The sequence below is a fragment of the Rousettus aegyptiacus genome, unplaced genomic scaffold (genome assembly GCF_014176215.1).
Source record: "Rousettus aegyptiacus isolate mRouAeg1 unplaced genomic scaffold, mRouAeg1.p scaffold_m13_p_4, whole genome shotgun sequence".
NCBI lineage: Eukaryota > Metazoa > Chordata > Mammalia > Chiroptera > Pteropodidae > Rousettus > Rousettus aegyptiacus.
This window is the reverse complement of record NW_023416307.1, coordinates 55722248-55742855: the sequence shown is the minus strand read 5'-3', so window position 1 is coordinate 55742855 and position 20608 is coordinate 55722248. Positions and strand designations below refer to the sequence as shown.

The window sequence follows — 20608 nt, the reverse complement described above, 5'->3', positions numbered from 1 at the left end:
GACTCACAGATACAGAGAACAAACGTGATTGACAGATAGGAGGTGGAGTTGGCAGGCTCGGTGAAATTGTGAAGGGATTAAGAAATACAGATTGGTAGTTACAAAATAGTCACAGAGATGAGAAATACAGCATAGAGAATATGAACAATAATATTATAATAACTATATATAATGCCAGGTGGGAACTAGACTAATTGGAAGGATCACTTCCTAAATTATATAAATGTCTAACCACTATGTTATACACCTGACACTAATATAAAATAATATTGAATGTCAATATTATTTTTTAAATATTTATTTGAAAAATAAAAAATTTTAAATTACAACATCTGTGAAACACAATAAAGCAAAGCACAATAAAATTAGGTATAACCGTATATACAATAAAAACCTATTTTAAATGAGAACTTTCTCACAAATATTTTATTAATGAGGTTAAACTAGCATAATGCTATTTAAAGAGATTATCAGTCCAATATGAACCAATAGGTTGTGAATTTTTAAAATAAACTACCTCTTTGAGGATTTAAAGCAATGATCAGGTTGGGGAGGAATAGTTTCATTTATAGAAGTCTCAGTTGTTCCTCTTACATGTCAAAGGAAATGAATCTTAGACATATCTACTTCTGAACCTGAGTAAGCAGGAATTTGAAGTGGAAAAAAAACCAAAAAACGATAGGAAACTGAGAGACTGCTTGGGGGGGAAATAAGTCAGGCTGCTATGGTGTGAAACAACCCTGAGCTTGATGTCTAGTTTGAGTCCTGGTTTTGCTCCTCATCAGTTTGACCTTAGCAAATGACTTAACCTCTGGGAGCCTTGGGTTCCTCTTTCATAAAATGGAGATAAAAAGACCTTTTTATAAGACTAAAATGGAATAAGGCTTTTGCAAAACATAACCTGTTATATTAATCTCAGGTATTATACTTCATCTTTTATTTTGAAAGATAACTCACAGACTCTCATTTCTTATGCTGGTGTCATTCTAACCTTTGCAAATTAAAATCAAATTGTTTATGGAGGCTATAAACCACTCTGGACCTGATATCAGTCTCTTGAATTCCAATATGTCAATGTTTTCCTTATATAAATATATCTGGGCATTTTAGGATAACACAAAATTGATGTTAACAGTTAACATGATCCTATGTTAGGCTGCCTTAACAGAAAGAACATTCCAGATCCCAGATAGTAACTATCCTAACATATTATATAGAATAAGTCAGACTAAGTCTCAAGTCTTGGACTTCATTTGCTGACTGACATCTAGTGTTTTCACCTGAACTTCTGTAAACTGCCATTTTAAAAACAACTGAAAGAACTAAGGATGTTTAGACTGATGGAAACCCTGTGCCTTCTGATGCACATGATATCCTATGTCCATCCACACCGGTAGAGAAGAGCGAAAGGAGTCTGCTTCCAGATGTTGTGTGCAGCCCTGTGCTTTTGTGTATCCTGTGTAGATGGGGGAGATCCTTTCCCTTTCCATCCTCTCTCCGTTCCTCATTCAGTTGTTCCGTCTTGCAGTAAACCCTTGAAGACAAACACAAACAATAAAAATGTAGGTAGGTGAGTTTCCCTTAAGTTGTGTCTGTATATTTCAGCAAGTCTTCAGATTGGCTTAGAATGAGGGCAGCAGTTCTTAAACTGGGAGTGATTTCCAGCCCACACCCCTTCCCAACAGGGGACATTTGCAATGCTTGGAGACATTTTTAGTTGTCACTACTGGGGCAACAGGTGCTATTGCCATAAAGTGATTAGAGCTGGGGATGCTGCTAAACATCCTGTGATGACCAGAATATCATTCTAAAACACGCTGAGGTATTCAGACCCAAATATTCATAGTACTAAGGATGAGAAAGCTGAACAGGAGGGATAAGGTGGGGCAGTCTGTATCAGAAACATCTTTGAGCCCACGAGACCTTTTTATCTTACTCCTGGGGTGAGTTGTTCATAGCAAAGAGTCTCTAGTGACTTCCATGAGCTTTGACATTTTTGTGCTGAAGGTTGGAGAAATCAGCAGATGTTGGTTTTCCAATTTTTTTTTTTTTTTGCTCAGTGCACGTGATTTCTACTCTAGGAAAGATTGGTACCCCTTCATGGTGACTAAGCCTTAGCTCTGGCCTAGCATTTCCTCTTCATTTATTTACAAAGATTGAGGTAGCATGTGTGTAAGGCCAAAAGTCTAAACTCATAGGGAAAAATATCCTAGATATCTTCTCTTTCCGCAACCATTCCCGATCATTCATCCAAATATTGTAGTCTGAAGAATCAAGAATTGGTAAGATCACTTATGGCCATGTAGTTTCCCAACTTCACTAGTGTATCTTACCCTCCTCTAAAAAAAATTGTTGACCTCCAAATCTCATCATTTATGACTTTCTTCCAATTCCAAATGGAAGATTAGAATATCATTTTGCATTAGAAATGTCTTAATATTAGTTAGCGAGCCTCAATGTCTCCAAGAAAATATTATAAAGTTAGGAGGAAAATAAAAGGACTAAATCAGAATGTGTCCTGAGGGTAATGATTTCTTATTTTTGTAACTCAAGTGCCTACTAGAATTCTGGCACATAATACATGTTCAAGAAATGTCTGTCCAGGGAATGAACAGAACTTGCTGAGCCAAGTAAAGGAGACACTAAAGTTTCCATAGACTTCCAAAAATGAGAATAGCCTAAAATCTTGGAGAGATGCTAAACCATACTAATAGAGTTTGGGCTTCCAGGATGATACTATGAAAATACTTACTGTTGAGTAGGAGTGTTATGATTATTATTGCTCCGATGCTCAATGGTAAAAGGAACCATAGCCCGATTAAATAAGAAGATGGAGAGGGTGGCTCAGCTGTGGAGAGAAAAAAATAATGTCAGCTCTAATGTGTTTCCAACTGCCTGATACCCATCGTATGCCTCTTATATTGACAGAACTGTAAAGAGTATTTTTCACTTCTTTGCCTGGTCAGGTCTCCAATACGCAGCTGATAGCATTTCTTGCATAATTTCTCAGTCAGACCCATACTTGTGGGCAAGTAATATCCAGATGTTGTTTTGCATTCACTGAATTAAGTTGACATAAAAAGGACTCTAAGGAGAGAACTTTAAAAGCCATCTTGTTTTTGTATCTCATTTTCATAGTTGATATTACTATGTATTACTATTAATAATTAGTTGATGCTGTGTTCTAGATATACCTTATTTTTCCTTATTCAGCTCTGTCATACCTTCTCTCTTTTCTTAACATGTTTTGTAAACACACACACACACACACACACGCCCCACTCTCACGGTAGCTGCCTAAAGCTACAAGAGCCATTTTGCACTCATTTTGAGATATGCATTTGCAACCATTCAGCCAAGAGTTTCTGGAAGGGTAGAAGAAGCCCAACAAAGAACTGAGAGTGGATATGGCTTTGTGTTTGATGGGATCATCCTGAAGGAAAGCTCTGCAAACTGGTTATCAGCTATAAAACACAGGAAACAGAGAGAACACAGGGACATGGGGAAGATTGTAGGTGGGAAGCAGAAAGCTATGTGTGGTACTGCTCTTAGTCTCAGGAGCAGCAGCCATACTCCTTTGCAGAATGGTTAAAAATAACATCTGGAGAAAGGGCAGGAATACAATTTAAAAGGAACGTTAGTAGCTCATCTTCTGATTTCTCTGGAATAGCTAACCATAAATACTGAACATTTACTAACTTATTGTTTCTCATTTTTCTGATTACCAAACTTTGTGGATGACTTTTGAAAGTTGAAACCTTCTCTACCTTGGACTTTTATGGCACCACATTTTTCTGCTTCTGTTTGTTGTAACTTGGTTTTCCCTGTAGGCTATTCTTCCATATTTTGTCCTTTAAATAAATATTGTTGTTCCTCATGGTTCCATTTGTGGTCCCATTCCTTTCTCACTAGCCCTATCCTCTTGAGTGATCTTATCCACACCCAAGGTTTGAAACACCATCTGATTTCTAAATCTGTATATAATATTTCTGATCTCATTTCTGAGCTCCAGATTTGTATTTTCAGCTACCAACTACATGGTTAGATTCCAGCATCTCCACTTGATTGTAATTGAACTTACTATATTCTTTCTAAAGCATATCTACCACTTATATTCTCACATTTCTGAATGGTGATACCATTAGTTATCCAAATAAGAGTGAAGGCTTGTGTTCATGCCCAGTAGGCTCCCATGGACTTTCTATTCTATATTGAAAACATTACTGCAATTGATTCCTTTTCCCCAAATCTCTTGCAACTGTCTTAATTAAGGTTTTTCTCATCTCCCACCCAGTAGCCACCATACCGGTTTTCTAGGCTCTAATAATTCCTACACGTTTTGTTACAGTATCCATTCTAAAATGCACATTTTATCGCAGCATGCCTCCTACAAAGACTAGGGAGAGTTGTTTTTCTTTTTCTCTAAAACACCAGATCACATGGAGATGTCATGTGATTATCAGTGTTGACCTCTATAGACCAGAATGACACCCCAAATAACAAAGAAGTGCTTGCTGTTTTCCTGGGAGTCTAGAAATTTCACAGGTTCTGACTCACTCCTGGCTTCCTCTGCAAGGCCACTCCCATCCATCCTCAAGCCTCACTAGAGAGAGGATGTGTGTTTAATGGAAAGAAGAAACCAATAATAGCAAACTGGCTTTGTTATAATGCCTATTAGGAACCTGGTAATGCGCTGCAGGGCAGATCCAGAATCCACTGGCATAGTTATGCAGACATCTGCACATATAGTTCATTAGATACCATGAGTGGGATTCCCTGATTTATAGCTTTCCACACACACATATATATGCCTTCCCATATGTGAAGGGTTAACAAATTTAGTGGGCTCAGACTAAGAATCATAGATCAATCTGTTTAATTAATAAATTTGAGAGGTTTTTTTTTTAGAGTGGGTATTTATATAGCAAAGCTTTACTCACATTGACTTGTAACATTTTTAGAAACTAGACACCTAATTTATGTTTCCTTAAACAGTCAGCCCTTGACCACCCACAAATGCATCTTTTGCTTTGACTCTAGATGATGTCTTCAGTCCAATTAGTGAGAGTCGATTTATACACTAAAGCTCTCCAACCATAGAGACAAGCACCTAGCAAGATGCTTGCTATGCGATAACTACTTAATTAAAGATTAAATGAAGGAATGAATAAACACATGCACTCTATCATCTCTTCACTGTGAATGTAGATTAAATAGATCTAAGAGTTAGTATTTTGAATTAGATTGAAAGGAGATTCCACTCATCCTTAGCATGAAGGAGGAATTGAGAGAAGGCATATCAGGGAAAAAATTATAAAAGTTGAGCAGTCTCATAATGTCATCTTTAAATAACAGCTCCATCTTTTTATTTGAAGGACTGCATTCTATTTTCTAAAAGTTAGGAAACTATAGTGCACAGATCAAATCTGGCCCAGTACCTTTTTTTTTTTTAAATACAATTTTGTTGGAACATAGCCATGTCTTTCATTAATGTCTTGTTTATGCTGCTTTCATGTTATAACAGCAGAATTGAGTTGTTGCAAGAGACTGTATGGTCTACAACACTAAAGTATTTACTATCTGGTCCTTTTCTGAAAACTTTTGCCAACTTCTGTCCTAGAACATCATATATACCCACATCCCGAATATAAATAATGTCCAAAATAAAATATGATTAAAGTTGCTATTACTGATTTGTATACTACTTCCTACCTTAGTCATGATAATCTACAACTGATTAAATAATGAAGTAATTAAATGAAAAATAATGCTGAATTAATAAATTATCTTTACTATATGATTCAACTCTTATTTTTATAAATTTTTGAGAATACATAAAGATGATGGAGGAGTTTGGACTGTTGGACTATCAATAAAATCATCAAAATTTGATTTATATTTGAACTAATTTTCCCAGGAAATTTTATTTCATTGCCTATTGAGGAAAATAATGAAAAACTCCACCTTAAGACAGAAAGATCTAGAGTTAATTCATTCACTAGGATGAATGACTGGACTACCTAAAATACTTCTTCTACTACAAGTAAAGACAAGAAGACATAAAACGTACCATACATTATACTCTACCCTTATGTACCACTGTATGTCAAACTCGCGTATTGTTTCTTACTATGTAATTACAAAACATATTGTTAAGAATGGGGCTTGGGGGTGGGCAGAGGCCTGGTGGTTCTCTATATAATCAGCCATACAAGTTAGGCATGTATTTCAAGTATCTGAGTTCTGCTATAACAACCCATTATGGGTTTGACATGCATAAATTTATAAAAACTCAACATTTTCCATTTTATATTTCAAGATGACTTCACTTCTTGGCAAAAGATAATTCTATACATTTACTTCCTGTAAGGTAAAGTATCTGGTCATGGTCTTTGCTCAAAAAATGACCTCTTTTTTTCAGGCATTGTCCGCAGGTAGCTTGTCATTCACCTTCTCCACCAGACTTGGTTTTGAATGAACTAGTAGTTCTTTAAAGGCATTGTCACCCACAGAAGACAATGATTTGACACCATGGGACCATGGAAAGGGATGCCCAAAAGACACTGCCAAAGCCCTTAAGGCAATTTCAAAGAAGAGCAAATATTAGTCTTTTAAATAACAATAATATTGTTATAATAACTTTCTAACATGACTATTTGATGGATAGCCCTTATGCGGACTCTAAATTTTAGGATGTTTATTAATGAAAATAAAATTAGTCTAGTAACATTATAGTCACACCTCGTACAGGGATCTTAAGTCACAATAACATTTTATTATCATTTTATTTGTGTGTCTAAAAATACTGCAAAAAATACAGGCATAGTCTACATGTACAATTCTAAAATGTATCTGGCTGAGTTATTTTCTTTTTAGATTCTCCACAGTAGAAACTCTGCAGGATAATGTCACTTACATTTTCGCCAGTTGAAGGTCTGAGACACTGTTAAGTTTCCATATGTGACAAGACATATGAAGCTGTGGTTGTTTGTCACATCGAAATCCAGTTTACCGCTAATAGTATAGAGCTCAGTCTCAGGATCTTGGGAAACTGTTGTGTTGATGGCATCTAACTCTCTTCCATTTTCCCACCAGGAGAGCTGAGGCTTTGGAAAACCTCCGGAGGTTGAGCAAATTATCCTTTTGATGTTAGTAGATGGATTTCCAAGGTCAGTTATATTAGGGACAAGGAAGTCAGCTAAAGAAAGAACAAGGATATAAGTACATATCATTATATATATGTGTGTATGTGGAGGGGTTATATTTTTAATAAAGTATCTAGCTTTAATAAGAATATAAAAATGAGATATACTTTGCAACTTCCTATAAGTCATGAGTAGCTATGTATATCCAAAGACTAACTTCAGTTTGAATTAGTTATAGCAATTCTTCATCACCTTTCATAGAGATAGGAGGGCAGTTATTAAAGACAAGAAATAGGTTCATGTGAATAAATATTGACAACAGTACTTGCATTTGAAAGAAGTAAAGAGGAAAATAATAAACATTTATCGAGCTATTAATGTTAGTTCTGTACATTGCCTCCTTTTGTCTTTAAAACAATCTTAGGAGGTTGTAGATCAAAAACGATCAAACAGTAATTTTATATGACTTAATCTAATGCAATTTCCATTTTATAAATAATTGAGTTGGGATCTGATCATAAGCAATAAGTGGCAGCATTGGGATTTGAATTCAAGTTTTTCAGATACCAGAATCTTCCCTTACTTGCCTTCCTTCCTTTTACTTCGCTTTCTTTCCATCCTTCCTGATATTTAAGGTACACGAAGTGGCTTTTTCTTACTTATCTACTTATTCATTAATATTACAATAGACACCTATGAACTTACCATCCAACCTGAGAACCAGAACATTGACAATAACTTACCTAAATCTACTTGTGTGGTCTCAATGATCTCATCTCCTACTTCCCACGCTACCACTACCCCAAATTTTGCATAGCATTTTTTTGCTTTTTCAAAAGTCTTCTTTGAATTAAGTAAACCTCTGTCCAAATTGTACTATATCGAGCCTGTGATCTCAATCACTATCCTTTACTTATCCCCTAGCTGTTCTGACATGCCTTAATAAGACAGAGTGTCCCTCCTAGCATTCCTCCAAGATATTTCAGGCACTCTTTCATTTGTATATGTGAGCCCCAATAAGGTATGAAGTATATGCAAAGCAAAACATAGTGAAATGACTGCACAGAACACAGAAGAAAGCTCCCCTCTCCTCCTCCTCACTTAGTCTTAGACTTAAAGAATTTATACTTCTTAGGATGAATGTGGGGCGTCAATCCCCTCATACTACATTCCATATAGTTAGTTTTCTTTTCAAAATTCTGAGTCCCAAAGAGAGATGTAGCATAGCAAAGTGATCATCAAGAGCACGTTTTAAAACCAGTTCTGCTTTTTAACCCCAGGCCATTTACTTAACCACTTTCAGTCTTAATTTGCTCAAATGTAAGATGGGGATAATAATACCTACTTCCAGGATTGTAAGAATTAAACGACATCATTAATATAAATCACTTAGCACAGAACCTCACACAAAGGAAGTTAGATAATAGACTGATTTATGTGGGTCTTAAATTTGCCCTAAGGTGAGTTCGCTTATTTAAATCACATTGCCAGGTGAATATTCCAGGACTGCCTGGTAGCACCGTGAATAACAAGAGAAAACAGGTAGTTATGACAAGTGATTAAAATTGTCAAGAAAAGGAAAAACTTGGATTTGGTTGGAGGTGAAGTCATCTCTCTTTTTGGAATTAACCCTGCTCCTAAATTAAGTCTGACATTTTCCTCAGTCATTTTTAGTTGACGTTATTCCCTACTCTTATAATTTATCCCTCTTATAAGATCAAATCATTACACTGGTAGCTGACATCAAGAATATTCCCTTTGTTTCTTATAATATCAGTATGTCATGTGTTATAACCCAGAATAACAAATCCAAAGACCTAAATTCCTAAATTATGATTCTTGTCCATTTCTGCATTCTGCTTTTCTGAGAACTAGGTAAACCACAAGAACGTTACTAATACCAGGGATTGCATTAAAAACCATCTTTTCAAGGTCTGGCTTGGCTTAGAACAGCCTCTGCTCTGTCTCTTATCCCTTTTATAAGGTGATCTTTTTAGAGAAACAGCTCCTAAGGCCTTGCAAGATTGTGAACCATCAAAAAATAACCCCTTTGTATCTCATTTTAACCAGTTAACCCAAGTTTTCATCACTTTTAATGGATGGGGGGAAATATTAGGAAAGGAAGAGGTGCACATATTTTAGAAAGAAAAAACTCTGTTATCCTAGTTAATCTTTTAACTAGGATAACTAGTTCCTCAAATGTAATGGTTAATGGAAGCTTTCATATACTGCTATGCTGATATTACATCATTTTGCCACCTTAGGCAAATGTAGAGAAACCAGCATGCCCCCTGCAGCCTGAGATGGTCCCAGTTTTAGTACTGGAAACATTATGTCTAAGGAAACCCTTCAGTCATGGACAAAATTGGACAGTTGGTCACCCTAGCCAACCAAGAGATAGTTTAATTTCTTGCTTCATACGACATGATCCCCCTGATAAGTTGAATATCCCTCTGGTACCATGCACAGTTATTACAATATTATCTTTTTTTAAAGAAGTTTGGTTTCCATTAAAGGCTCAAGTGCCCAGGGAGAAAAATGTGTTTGAATTGCAAATGTGAAGGAATGGCCCAGGGCCCTAATTGCTCGACAAGGGCTCATCAGTATCCTCTAGTACTATCACCTGTGAGTAAGTCAAGGCTCCCTCCTGCCCAAGAAATGCTTGCCCTTCATAGTCAATGTATACATAGGGCTTTGATTCATGAATTAATTTTCTTTCTTGTGGTAGGCGTAAACTGTGCATTCAGTTCTCTAACTTCTAACTTTACAGGAATGACTGTTAGATGAGAGTACAATGGCCATAGTAATTGATATTCAAATACTATTTGAAAAATATTTATGCTTGCATTATTCTTATACTTTCAACAAATTTCCGCAAGAACATATTACTTACTGGATCAAGAGCAGTTGCTGGTACAGCTACATCAAATCAGAGGAGTCCCCTAATGAATCAGAAGGCATTTCAGGTCATTATAGTGCCCCAGGATGATTGTTATGAATTCGAATTGTCCAAGTGCAAAAAATGCATACTAACAGATATTGCCATGACGTCATGAAAAATCAGTATAGGGTTAATTGTAAAACTAGAGATTCACTTAACCCTAATAAATAAAATGAGATCCATGACTCTTAGGGAAAATTTCCACCTAAATCAATACGAATATATCTTTAAGGGCCTCAAGAGTCTGCAGCCTTATAGTAAGTCAGAAAATTCCACTGACCTCTGACAAATAACATCACCGAAATCAGGTGTTCCCGTTTGTAAGACCCTTTTTCAGTCTTCTGAATGACACAGGTGTACATGCCACTGTCCGACAGGCGTAGAGCCAGGATCACAATGGAGAGGTTTTTGGAGATGTCAGTGAAGGTACGGTTCTCATACTTGGGCCACACTTGCACTTTTCCATTTATAACAGCCAGCACCATTTCATGATATTTTTGCCAGTAGACACGAACTCTTGTCAGTTCATCAGTGGAAATGTTGTAACCACAGGATAGTACTGCTACATCTTTCACTGTCTTGGTCACCTGGCTGATGCCTAAGGAGAGGCAAACAGAACAAAATTTTATATTTATTAAATATAGATTCCTGCACACGCAGAAATTCGGAGTTGGCAGTAACAGAACTCAGAGTGTTATATCTAGTGACTAAGCATAATCAGAGAATTCTGTTTGATTTTGATTTTTTTTGGTCACTGGGGCATTTTTTTCCTTCATTTTTTAAATTGTGGTTAAAAAATGCATAAAATTTACCATGTTAACTATTTTTAAGTGTACAGTTCAATAGTGTTAAGTATATTCATATTGTTGTGTAACAGAACTTCAGAACTCCCTTCTTCAGAACTTTTTCTGGAGTTCTGCAGATTTGGAACTCTGTACATATCAAACAACTGCCCTTCCTCCCTCCCCCTGGCCCCTGGTAACCACCACTCAATTTTCTGTTTTTATGAACTTGACTACTTTAGATATCATATACAGGTGGAATCATGCAGTATTTGCCTTTTTGTTTATTTCACAGTTTAACATCCTTAAATTTCATCATGTTTTAGCATGTGTCAGGATTTTCTTTCTATTTAAGGAATGATCATGATAATAATGATAATGAATGATATTCCATTATATATTATATTATGTTATATATTGTATATGTAGTATTTTCTTTATCCAGTCATCTCTTGGCAGACAGTGAAGGAGATGGTCCACTAGTCCCATAAAAAGGACTTTAGGAGACCTAGCATATGAGATCCAACCACAGGTTAGACATACCCAGGCCCACAGGAATATGGAAGTCATAGATAAGAAATATGAGGTCTCGAAGGGATTTCCATGATCATACATTTTTACAGATTGTCCCATTCTACAGATGAGGAAATCTGGCACCAGAAAAAACTGGCCCCTATTTTATGCTTTCCGGCCCAAGCTTTTCAAGCCACTCTCCTTATTTACTGGTTTCCCCAATTTTAGATCCCAGTTCTAGGATAAATAAGCCAACATTGCCCATACCTCAGCATAGGTCCACCACTGAGTTCTTTTGCTTTGAGATACAAAGACCTTTTCTTTGCAGGCCTGGATAGACCCCCTGACTTCAGACTGAAGTGACTCACCTCATCCCTACCAGACAAAGCCTCGGTTACACTTTTGGACCATTTCTGCCCTCTTCAGCTACTCTAAATGGATCTATATCCTATCTTTTTCTCTCTTGGCCATCTGCAATCCATGCTAATTCTCTCTTCCATCTGGTCTGCTCCATTTCCGATGCTCTCATGTATTGTATTCTTCAGTTCCAGAATTTCTGTTTGGTTCTTTTGCATAGTTTTAATTACTTTGGTAAAGTGCTCCCTTTGTTCATTAATTTTATTCCTGAGCTCATTGAACTGCCTTTCTGAGTTTCTTGTATTTTGCTGAGTTTCTTCATAACTGTGATCTTAAATTCTCTGTCATTTAAATCACAGTCTTCCATGACTTTGAGTTTGGATTATTTTCATTTTCTGTGGAGACTTTTCATTTTCTTTCTGTGCTCCCATGTTACCTTGGTTGTTCATAGTACTTGATGGATTGTTTCTCTGCTTGTGCATTTGAGGAAATGAATGCTCTTGTTTAGGTACTGTTTTGTTTCTAACAATTCAGCAGGTTGATAGGTACGGCACTTTCTTTTGTTTTCCAGTAGATGGTGCTATGACACAAGTTTTGTTTCCTCTCACCCACAAACACCCCTTAGGTGGAGGAAAATGCCTCTTACCTACTGGAGTGCTGGGTGTTTCCCTCTTTGACTGGCTCACCTCGGTGTGGTGGGGGAATGTGCGGGTGGGTGAGAACCAGTTTTGCGAATTCCCAGTTACTGCCTCCTGGTTACTAATAGCCACTGGCCCTGCTGTATTAATGGAGGCATCTCCACTGCCTCTCTCAGGCTCTGCTGGGATGGGTAGGGTAAGGAAGGTGACTTCGAGATTGCAGCTCTGCCTTCTTGTCAGTAATGTCTGGCACCGCTGTGCTGTTTAAGCACCTCAGGCACCTCTACTGGGCTCTGCTGCGATAGGGATGGGGAGCAGGGAGTTGCTGTCTCAGAAAAGGACCTGCCTCTGCCCACCTTATGCTCCAGGCTGTAGAGTGAGGGCTGCAGCCTGACTTCACCACTATCATGCTCGCTGAAACCAGGTGTGGGCTGAACTGTGTCTTCCGCCACTGTCCTGTCCTTCCCCCAACCTGTCTCCCCTACTCATTCCAATGTGTGGATCTCTCTGGTGGGTTTGAGTTGAGCAGGGGATCCTTCGTTGAATTATAGTTGTCTGATTTGTTGTAAATTTAAGAGGAGAAACAAAGGGGTCTTCTCACTTCGCCATCATGTTGAAGTCACCAAAAGTGAGCTAATTTTAATGATGGTTCTTAAGGAATTTTTATCCGGCCATCAGAGGAAAAGCGTAGGTGTATGTAAAGGTCAGTGACACTATGTGAGGCCCCCTTGCAAGACTCTCATGTTGAGAAAGAACCAGACTGAAAAGAGGAATCAAAAATCTTCTGCGCAATTTGGAAATTCCCGCTGGCACCGGCTTCCATATTTAGGCCCCTGTGCTAGAAAATGCATTTTAACAAGGCCCTAGGTATGTAAAATTAAAGTGTGAGCAGTATAGACCATGTCACTTCCCTGCTTAAACCCTTCCATGGCTTCTCAGTGTCCTGACTGTGGTCTTCAAACCCCTATGGAGTCTGGTCCCTGCCTCCTCTCCCTTCTTCAGTTCCTTGCTCCTTGGTTTCTCTCACATGCTGCTTCTTCCACCTTCTCCCAGTTCACTCTTTCCACTCTCCCCTCTGGCAAGGAACGACAGTGTTTGTTGGTCATACATACAATTGAGTGATTACTTGATTTTCATCTTCTTCCTAATGACCATAAATCCCATGAAAGCAAAAGCTACTATGTCAATTTTGCTAACAACTTGTCTCCAAGCAAATTGTCATGTATATAAAAGGTACTCAATGTTTGTTGAATTAATAAATGATTAAACAGAAGAATGAACACATGCGCCAGATTCATCCTTACCTTTGTGCCTTTGTCCATACTGTTGCCCCACCCAGAATTCTCTTGCTATCACCCATCCTCCAAGATAAAGCCTGCCCAGCTGCTCCAGCCCACCCTGGTCCACTATTCACAGGTCTTGGGCTCTTACAGTCAGAACGAGGTACTTCACTGCTCTTCAATTGCTTGTAAGTTAGTTTTGCCTTCTCCAATTAATACACTCAAATCTCTTTAAGGGGAGGAATCTCTCTCTCTCTCTCTCTCTGTCTCAGAAAGCCTGTAATAATTTCCTTTTAAATATTTTAAAACTCATTTAGACTCTAGAAGAAGTTCGAGATTGCTCCCCCAACTTCCCAGAAGAAAATTGTATCTTTTGAAAATGTAATGTAACTGTCAAAAATATACAAAACAGTCAAGTAATCTGTGTGCCCCAACTCCTCTTCCCTTCCCTTTATCTCCCTCCCTCACATCTTAGACATTCTGGGCAATGCCTGCAGTGCAGACATGTTCTAACTAAGTAGCTGTTAAGACAAGGGGCTTTGATATTCAGCTCTTTGTAGACCGGCAAATTTTGCTGAAGCCAATGCCTTCTCTTTATTTTGGGGAAACCAGATACTATACTGCTCAGCAGAAAGCAATTCTTTTGTTTTTATGTTAAAAATAAAGTCAAAACCATCCTATTGGCAGGATGAGCCCCACCCTTCTCAATAGTCCCCCAAGTACAGCACTTGAGCAAAAACAAAAGCCTCCAGAAGTTAAAATATTGTTTGCAGATCACACGTGACATACGTATGTGGTAAGTTAAAAATAACTAAGAATATAATTTTGTGCTAAATCTGATACCACTTAATGTCAGATGCCAGGATTGACAAAGGGTATCAGCATCTAAAGCATAAAGATAAATATTAAGAGAAAAATTTAACATTAGAAGAGTTTTTGCCTCAATTACTTTCTTTTCACCATTCTAATTGGAAAGATTGCCAATGCTTAATTTTAGAAGCAGAGAACTTTAGCTGCGCTGTCTCATAGAAATCTGGTTTGGGAATCAGAGCCCTAGGCCAAAGCCCTTAGCATATCATGAAATGTAAATGAGCATCTAATGTTCATGGAAGAGATCAAAACTCTAAGCTGTACTTCTGAATAGCTTTATGGTTTTGCTAAAGTAACACTGTCTCACCCTCCCTTTAAGGACTGGGTTATTGAGCTAACTTGGCTGCTGACTTGCTGTGTAATCATAGGAAGGTTATTTAATCTCTTGGACCTGTTTTCTCATCCCTAAAATGGATGGAAATATTCTGAAGGTCCTTTTCAGCTCTCAGGATGCTTACCTGAACAGAAACAGAAGTTAAAAAGACCAGCCAGCGCCAATAGCTTGAAGAGCTTGAAGTATGAGAATTTGGATGATGGTGTTCCCCACTTTAATGTATGATCCATGGCTTCTGCTGTTTATGATGGAAGATTCACACTGAGTGAGACCTGGGTACCTTCCAGCATGCACCAGGTTAGAGCAGAAGACAATTCAGTTGCCCCACACAAAGGGTTCTCCCGTGATGTTTGCAAAACACACCGAGGAGAGGCTGATGATGTTTCTAGGTCTCCAAACCACTGATAATAAAAGATTGCGGATTTATTTTCACACCCTGAAAAAAGAAAAACATACAGTCACTCAGAAAGGAAGGCCAGCCACTTCCTAAAATGACTTATATTTTGTTCAAGGCAGTACTTCAATAACTCATTTTTTAACACATGAACATAGAAAAACAAGTGTCTCAATTCTTAAATGCCTCTTCACAAAGGAGTTTGGCATTAAAGAGTAGAGCATCTCAGTCAACAGAAAAGTCTATCAGAAAAAAAAGGGAAAAGATATATGGCAAGCATTATTTATATTATGTACTATAATGTGAGGAAGCTGATTTTCTTTTTCAGTAAACATGTCAAAATTTAGAAGTAAAAATGAATGCCATGCTCCATTGTGACCCTCTCAGGTTGCTACCATGGCTCAATGCAATCCAGAATATGTTTGGGACTCTTATTTGGGAACTGCCCCACAGCTAGTTTTACAGTCGCACCAAGATTAGCTTGGATTTACTTATTCATCCTTTTTGCTGTTTTGAAGAACTCGAATTCAGCCTCGTAAATTAACATTTGCTACCATCTAGAAAATTTAAAATAATAGACCATCCTCTGATGATTATTCTCCAATTGTGTTGAGCAGCCGTGGTCTCCTGTGGGAATAAGAGCCCTGAAAAGCCTCCTTGGAGGGCAAGTATAGGGCTCGGAGGCAGGCCTGATGGTATATTCGTTTAAAAAGCAGTCAAGTCATGGGTCAAGATGGCATAGGAGGTAAATGCTGTGTTTGCCTCCTCTCATGACCACATCAAAATTACAACTAAAGAACAATCATCATTGAGTATTACCTGAAGTCTAGCTGAACATAAGTCCTACGACTAAGGATATACAGAAGAAGCCACCTCTAGACTGGTAGGAGGGGTGGGGATGGAACCAGCTCATCCCACACTGGTGTGTGGCTGTTAAAGATCAGGAGAGATACCTATGGAGGTCCTGACTGAGGAGTGAGGGGTCCCAGCCCCACACCAGACTCCCCAGCCCAGGGTTCTAGTGTCAGGAAGAGAAGTTCCTATAACTTATGGCTGTGGAAACCAGCAGAGATTGTGGCCGAGTGAGATGAGACGGAGTGTGGCTGGAATTCCTCTTAATGGCCCTACTTGCTGAGGGATTTACTTGCTCTGAGCTCCAGTACTTGGACAGCAGCTCAAAAGGTACCAGGGAGGACTGTGTTGTCTGTCTTGTCTGTCTTCGAGGTGAGGGATGAAGGGGCAGCTTTCTCCCAGACAGAAGTGCTGGCAGAGGGCATCGTTTCTTTGTTGAGTCTCCACCCCACCCTACCCCCGGGGAGGTGGGGAGGGTGCCATATCTGAGTCTCCATCAACCTGGCTAACGAGAAAACTCTCCCTGCCCTGGTGATTCCCTGAGATCCACCCCACCCAATTTACAGTCTCACCCAAGCCTCTTCCGGAGGGGTTTCTATACAAACAACCTGTCTTTAGCTCATGCTACGAAATTTCCCTAAAATCGTTCAAAGGTTCATGAAACCCAAATAAGCAGCATCTGGCCTCAACATGCTCTGTACCTCTTACTGAGCAGCCCCAAGCTCGGCACTAGTGGCAGCCAGCCTCAGTTCATGGCTTGGCCTCTCTAGGAAACTTTAAGTCCAGTGCAGGTGGCAGCCATCTGCAAATTGCTTGGTGGCCCTGGGAGGGCACAGGGTGTGGCTGAACTTGGACTGTAGTAGGGTCCCTCCCAGGAGGCCCCCTGGGTCCCATATGCCCAACGGCTGGTATCGACTGGAGCTGGAGCACTACCTGGGCCTCCATCTGATGACAAAATACTATAAAGCAGACTGGGAGGGGACCAGAGTCCTGCTAAAGTGAATTCTGTTCCATAGAGTCAGCCCCTCCCTGGCCAGTCTTCACAACTAATCAGCCCATGGGTCAATCCCTCCCACTGATGTGCAAACAGCAACCAAGGCTTAACTACAACAAGAGGACACACATACAACCTGTACAACAGTCATACCTGGAGCACTCAGCTCAGGTGACCAGCGAGACTGGGTACCACAGGACACCTGCTACATAAGGCCACTCTACTATACCGGAAGACATAGCAGCCCTATCTAAATCATAGAAAAAAATACAGGATGGCAGCCAAAATGAGGAGGCAAAGAAACATGTTCTAAATGAAAGAACAGAACAAAGCTGCAGAAAAAGAACTAAACAAAATGGAGACAAGCAATCTAATAGATGCAGAGTTCAAACCATTGATTATAAGGATGCTCAATGAACTGAGAAGAAGAGTAGATGAACTCAGTGAGAACTTTAATAAAGAGACAGAAAACATAAAAATGGAGACAGGAAACGTTGAAAAGAGTCAGAAATGAAGACTACAATAACTGAAATGAAGAATGCATTAGCGGGAATCGACAGTAGATTAGATGAAGCAGATGGTCCAATCAGGGATTTAGAAGATAAGGTAGCAGAGAACACCCAATCAGAACAACAAGAAAAAGAATCCCCCCAAAATGGGGATAATTTTAGGGACTTCTGGGATAATATCAGGTGTACCAAGATTCACATCATAGAGAGAAGAGAGAGAACAAATAACTGAAAACCCATTTGAAGAAATAATGATTGAAAACTTTCTTAACTGGGCAAGGAAATAGTCATACAATGCCAGGAAGCAAAGAGAGTCCCAAATAAAATGAACCCAAAGAGGCTCGGACCAAGAAATATCATAATTAAAATGCCAAAGGTTAAAGACAGAGAGAATTTTAAAAGCAGCAAGAGAAAAATAGTTAGTTACTTATAAGGGAGCTCCTATAAGTCTGTCAGCTGATTTCTCTGCAGAAACTTTACAGGCCAGAAGGCACTGGCATGAAAGATTCAAAGTGATGAAAAGCAAGGATCTATAACCAAGATTACTCTATCCAGCAAAGCTATCATTTAGAATCAAAGGATGGATAAAGAACTTCCCAGGCAAGAAAAAGCTAAAGGAGTTCATCTCCACAAAACCAGTATTATGAGAAATGTTAGAATGGCTTCTTTAAGAAGAAAAAAAGATATATCAAAAATAGAATAATAAAATTGCAACACTACACATCTATCTACAATTGCTTCAGATGAAAAAGGATTAAATGGTCCAATCAAAAGATAAGGCAGCTGAATGGATAACAAAACAAGACCCTTACATATGCTACCTATAAGAGACTCACTTTAGATTGAAAGACACACAGAGACTGAAAAGTAAAGGGATGAAAAAGATATTTCATGAAAATGGACACAAACAAACAGAAAAAGCTGGAGTAGCAATCCTAATACTAGAAAAAATAAACTTCAAAACAAAGGCTATAATAAGAGACAGAGAAGGACCCACTAATCCCACTGCTGGGTATTTTTCTGAAGGAACCCAAAATACTACTTTGAAGGGACCTTTGTATCCATATGTTCACTGCAGCATTATTTACAATAGCCAAGATACGGAGATGACCTGGGTGTCCACTAACGGATGAGCGAATAAGGAAGAGGTGGTACCTATGTCGAATGGGATATTAAAAGGAAAAAAGAATGAAATCTTGCCATCTGAAACAACATAAATGGACCTACAGGGTAGTGTGCTGAGTGGAGTAAGTCAGATAGAGAAAGATATATTTCATATGATTTCACTTATGTGTGGAATCTAAGGAACAAAATAAAAATAAACTCATAGACACAGAGAACATTTTGAGGGTTGCCAGATAGGAGGTGGGTTGGGGGGCAGTAAAAAAAAGGGAAGAGATTTAGATGTGCAAATTCGTAGTTATAAAATAGTTGTGGGGATGTAAAATATACGGTAAGGAATATGTGACACCATAACTATGTATGGTATCAGATGGGTACTAGATTTATTGGGGTGGTCATAAGATATATAAATGTCTAATCACTGTGGTGTACACCTGAAACTAATATAACATTATATGCTAATTGTATTTGAAAAATAAAATATAATAATAATAAATAGTCACTGGAAACTATAGAACTTATAAAAAATATGCTGCTTATTAAAACTCTACTAAATTTAAAAAATAAAAATAAAAGCGCTCAAGTCAACAGGAGTCCCAAACTAGTTCTACCAAGCTTTCCCATATTAAGATAATAATAAGTGTGCTTACCTGCTGAAGGACAATTTCTTTTTTCCTTTGTGTTAAAAATCCGAGTATGAGACCTCACTTTTTATATCTTCTTTTCTGTCTCCTTCCAACTCAAAGAGGTGGCATTCCCCTTTCAATTTCCCCTTAACATTTAGTGACAGTTTTTAACCCAGACTAATTAAGTGAATAGATGGTTTGGGTAGAGTGCTATGATTTGAGGAAGTTCCCTCAGTATAAGCTACCTCTTTAGAGGGTGTGGCTGGGGCAAACCATAAACCAAACATTTTATAGGGGAGAGAAGACAGCACTAGGCAGCCTGGGGAAGATGGACGAAAATAGTGGGAGGGGTGGGCTTCATTGATGTTATTTGGCAGTAGATACTGTACTATGAACTTTGTGGGTAGGCTGTGTTGGTCTTAAGTTTTGTTTTAGCGCTCAGTTATCTCTCCCTCCTTTATCACAGTTACACCTCATATAGTAGACAACCTTTTAGAGAGTGCTCTACTTACAAGGACACTCTTAACTGCACTCTCACTCCTCCAAACCACCATCTTAACAGAGTGGGCTCCTGGTAGCCATGTTGGACATTGTATCCCAGTCACCGTAACCATGGCTGAGGGCACTTGGTGAGTAAACAGCTGACCCATGCTGGTCCAGCTGACCTGTTTTCCACAGGTAGAACCTGATAGCACCTTGCTGAGGCTTGCACATTTCAGTCAGCTGTTGGCCACAGGGGCTTCCTGTTGTCTTGGCTTAGGCTACCTTTCGAAGTTTTTCACTCAAGCCTGTGCAGTCCAGAAATATGGGGGGAGTTAATGGCCATGGGGCTACTTTTGGCCATATGGGGCTGGAAGCTGAATGGATAATTGCTTTCCCCTTTTGTTGCCCAGGTGGAGAGTTTCAAGAACCATTATCAAATCTAACTGAACAAAACACCAAATGAGTGTATTTCATTACATGCAAATTGTATATTAAAAAAAAAACAAGCCTCAGGCAAAGTCTGGGTTACAACCAGAAAGACAGGCATAGCAAGTTAAAATGTTGGAGAAGTATAAAGAATACTTACGTTAATGGAAAAAAAAATGAAGTAAACGCTGCTGAGTCACTTAAAATAGTCAAGAGGCTGTTAAGGAAGTGGGGCCTATAAGCATCTTGTGCCCCAGTTCTCAGAGCTGCTACTAAGTTGCTAAACCTGTTACCAGACCAAAGGGGTCTGTCTGCCTGCGTGCATCTAAGTCAATGAGATAT

At 38.7% G+C, this 20608-nt stretch overlaps 1 protein-coding gene across 1 annotated transcript; it reads right to left on the bottom strand.

Annotated features, from left to right (window-relative positions):
• Nucleotides 1–356: 356 nt before the first annotated feature.
• Nucleotides 357–19584, bottom strand: CD80 (CD80 molecule). Its single transcript, XM_016140137.2, has 6 exons — nt 19382–19584; nt 14985–15296; nt 10367–10684; nt 6917–7198; nt 2753–2848; nt 357–1534 (listed from the first exon to the last, which is right to left on the bottom strand). Exons 2-6 carry the CDS (start codon nt 15088–15090, stop codon nt 1509–1511), a joined length of 828 nt encoding a protein of 275 aa, XP_015995623.2. The 5' UTR covers nt 15091–15296; nt 19382–19584; the 3' UTR covers nt 357–1508.
• Nucleotides 19585–20608: the final 1024 nt, after the last annotated feature.

Bases quoted from the DNA above. Each gene is read 5' to 3' on its own strand.
- CD80 (XM_016140137.2), bottom strand. From the start codon at position 15,090: ATGGATCATACATTAAAGTGGGGAACACCATCATCCAAATTCTCATAC. The intron at 2,849-6,916 runs GTAAGTGACATT...TTCTCTCCACAG, and splicing joins GACCTTCAACTGGCGAAAAT to CTGAGCCACCCTCTCCATCT. The intron at 1,535-2,752 runs GTAAGTATTTTC...TTTGTCTTCAAG, and splicing joins CATAACACTCCTACTCAACA to GGTTTACTGCAAGACGGAAC.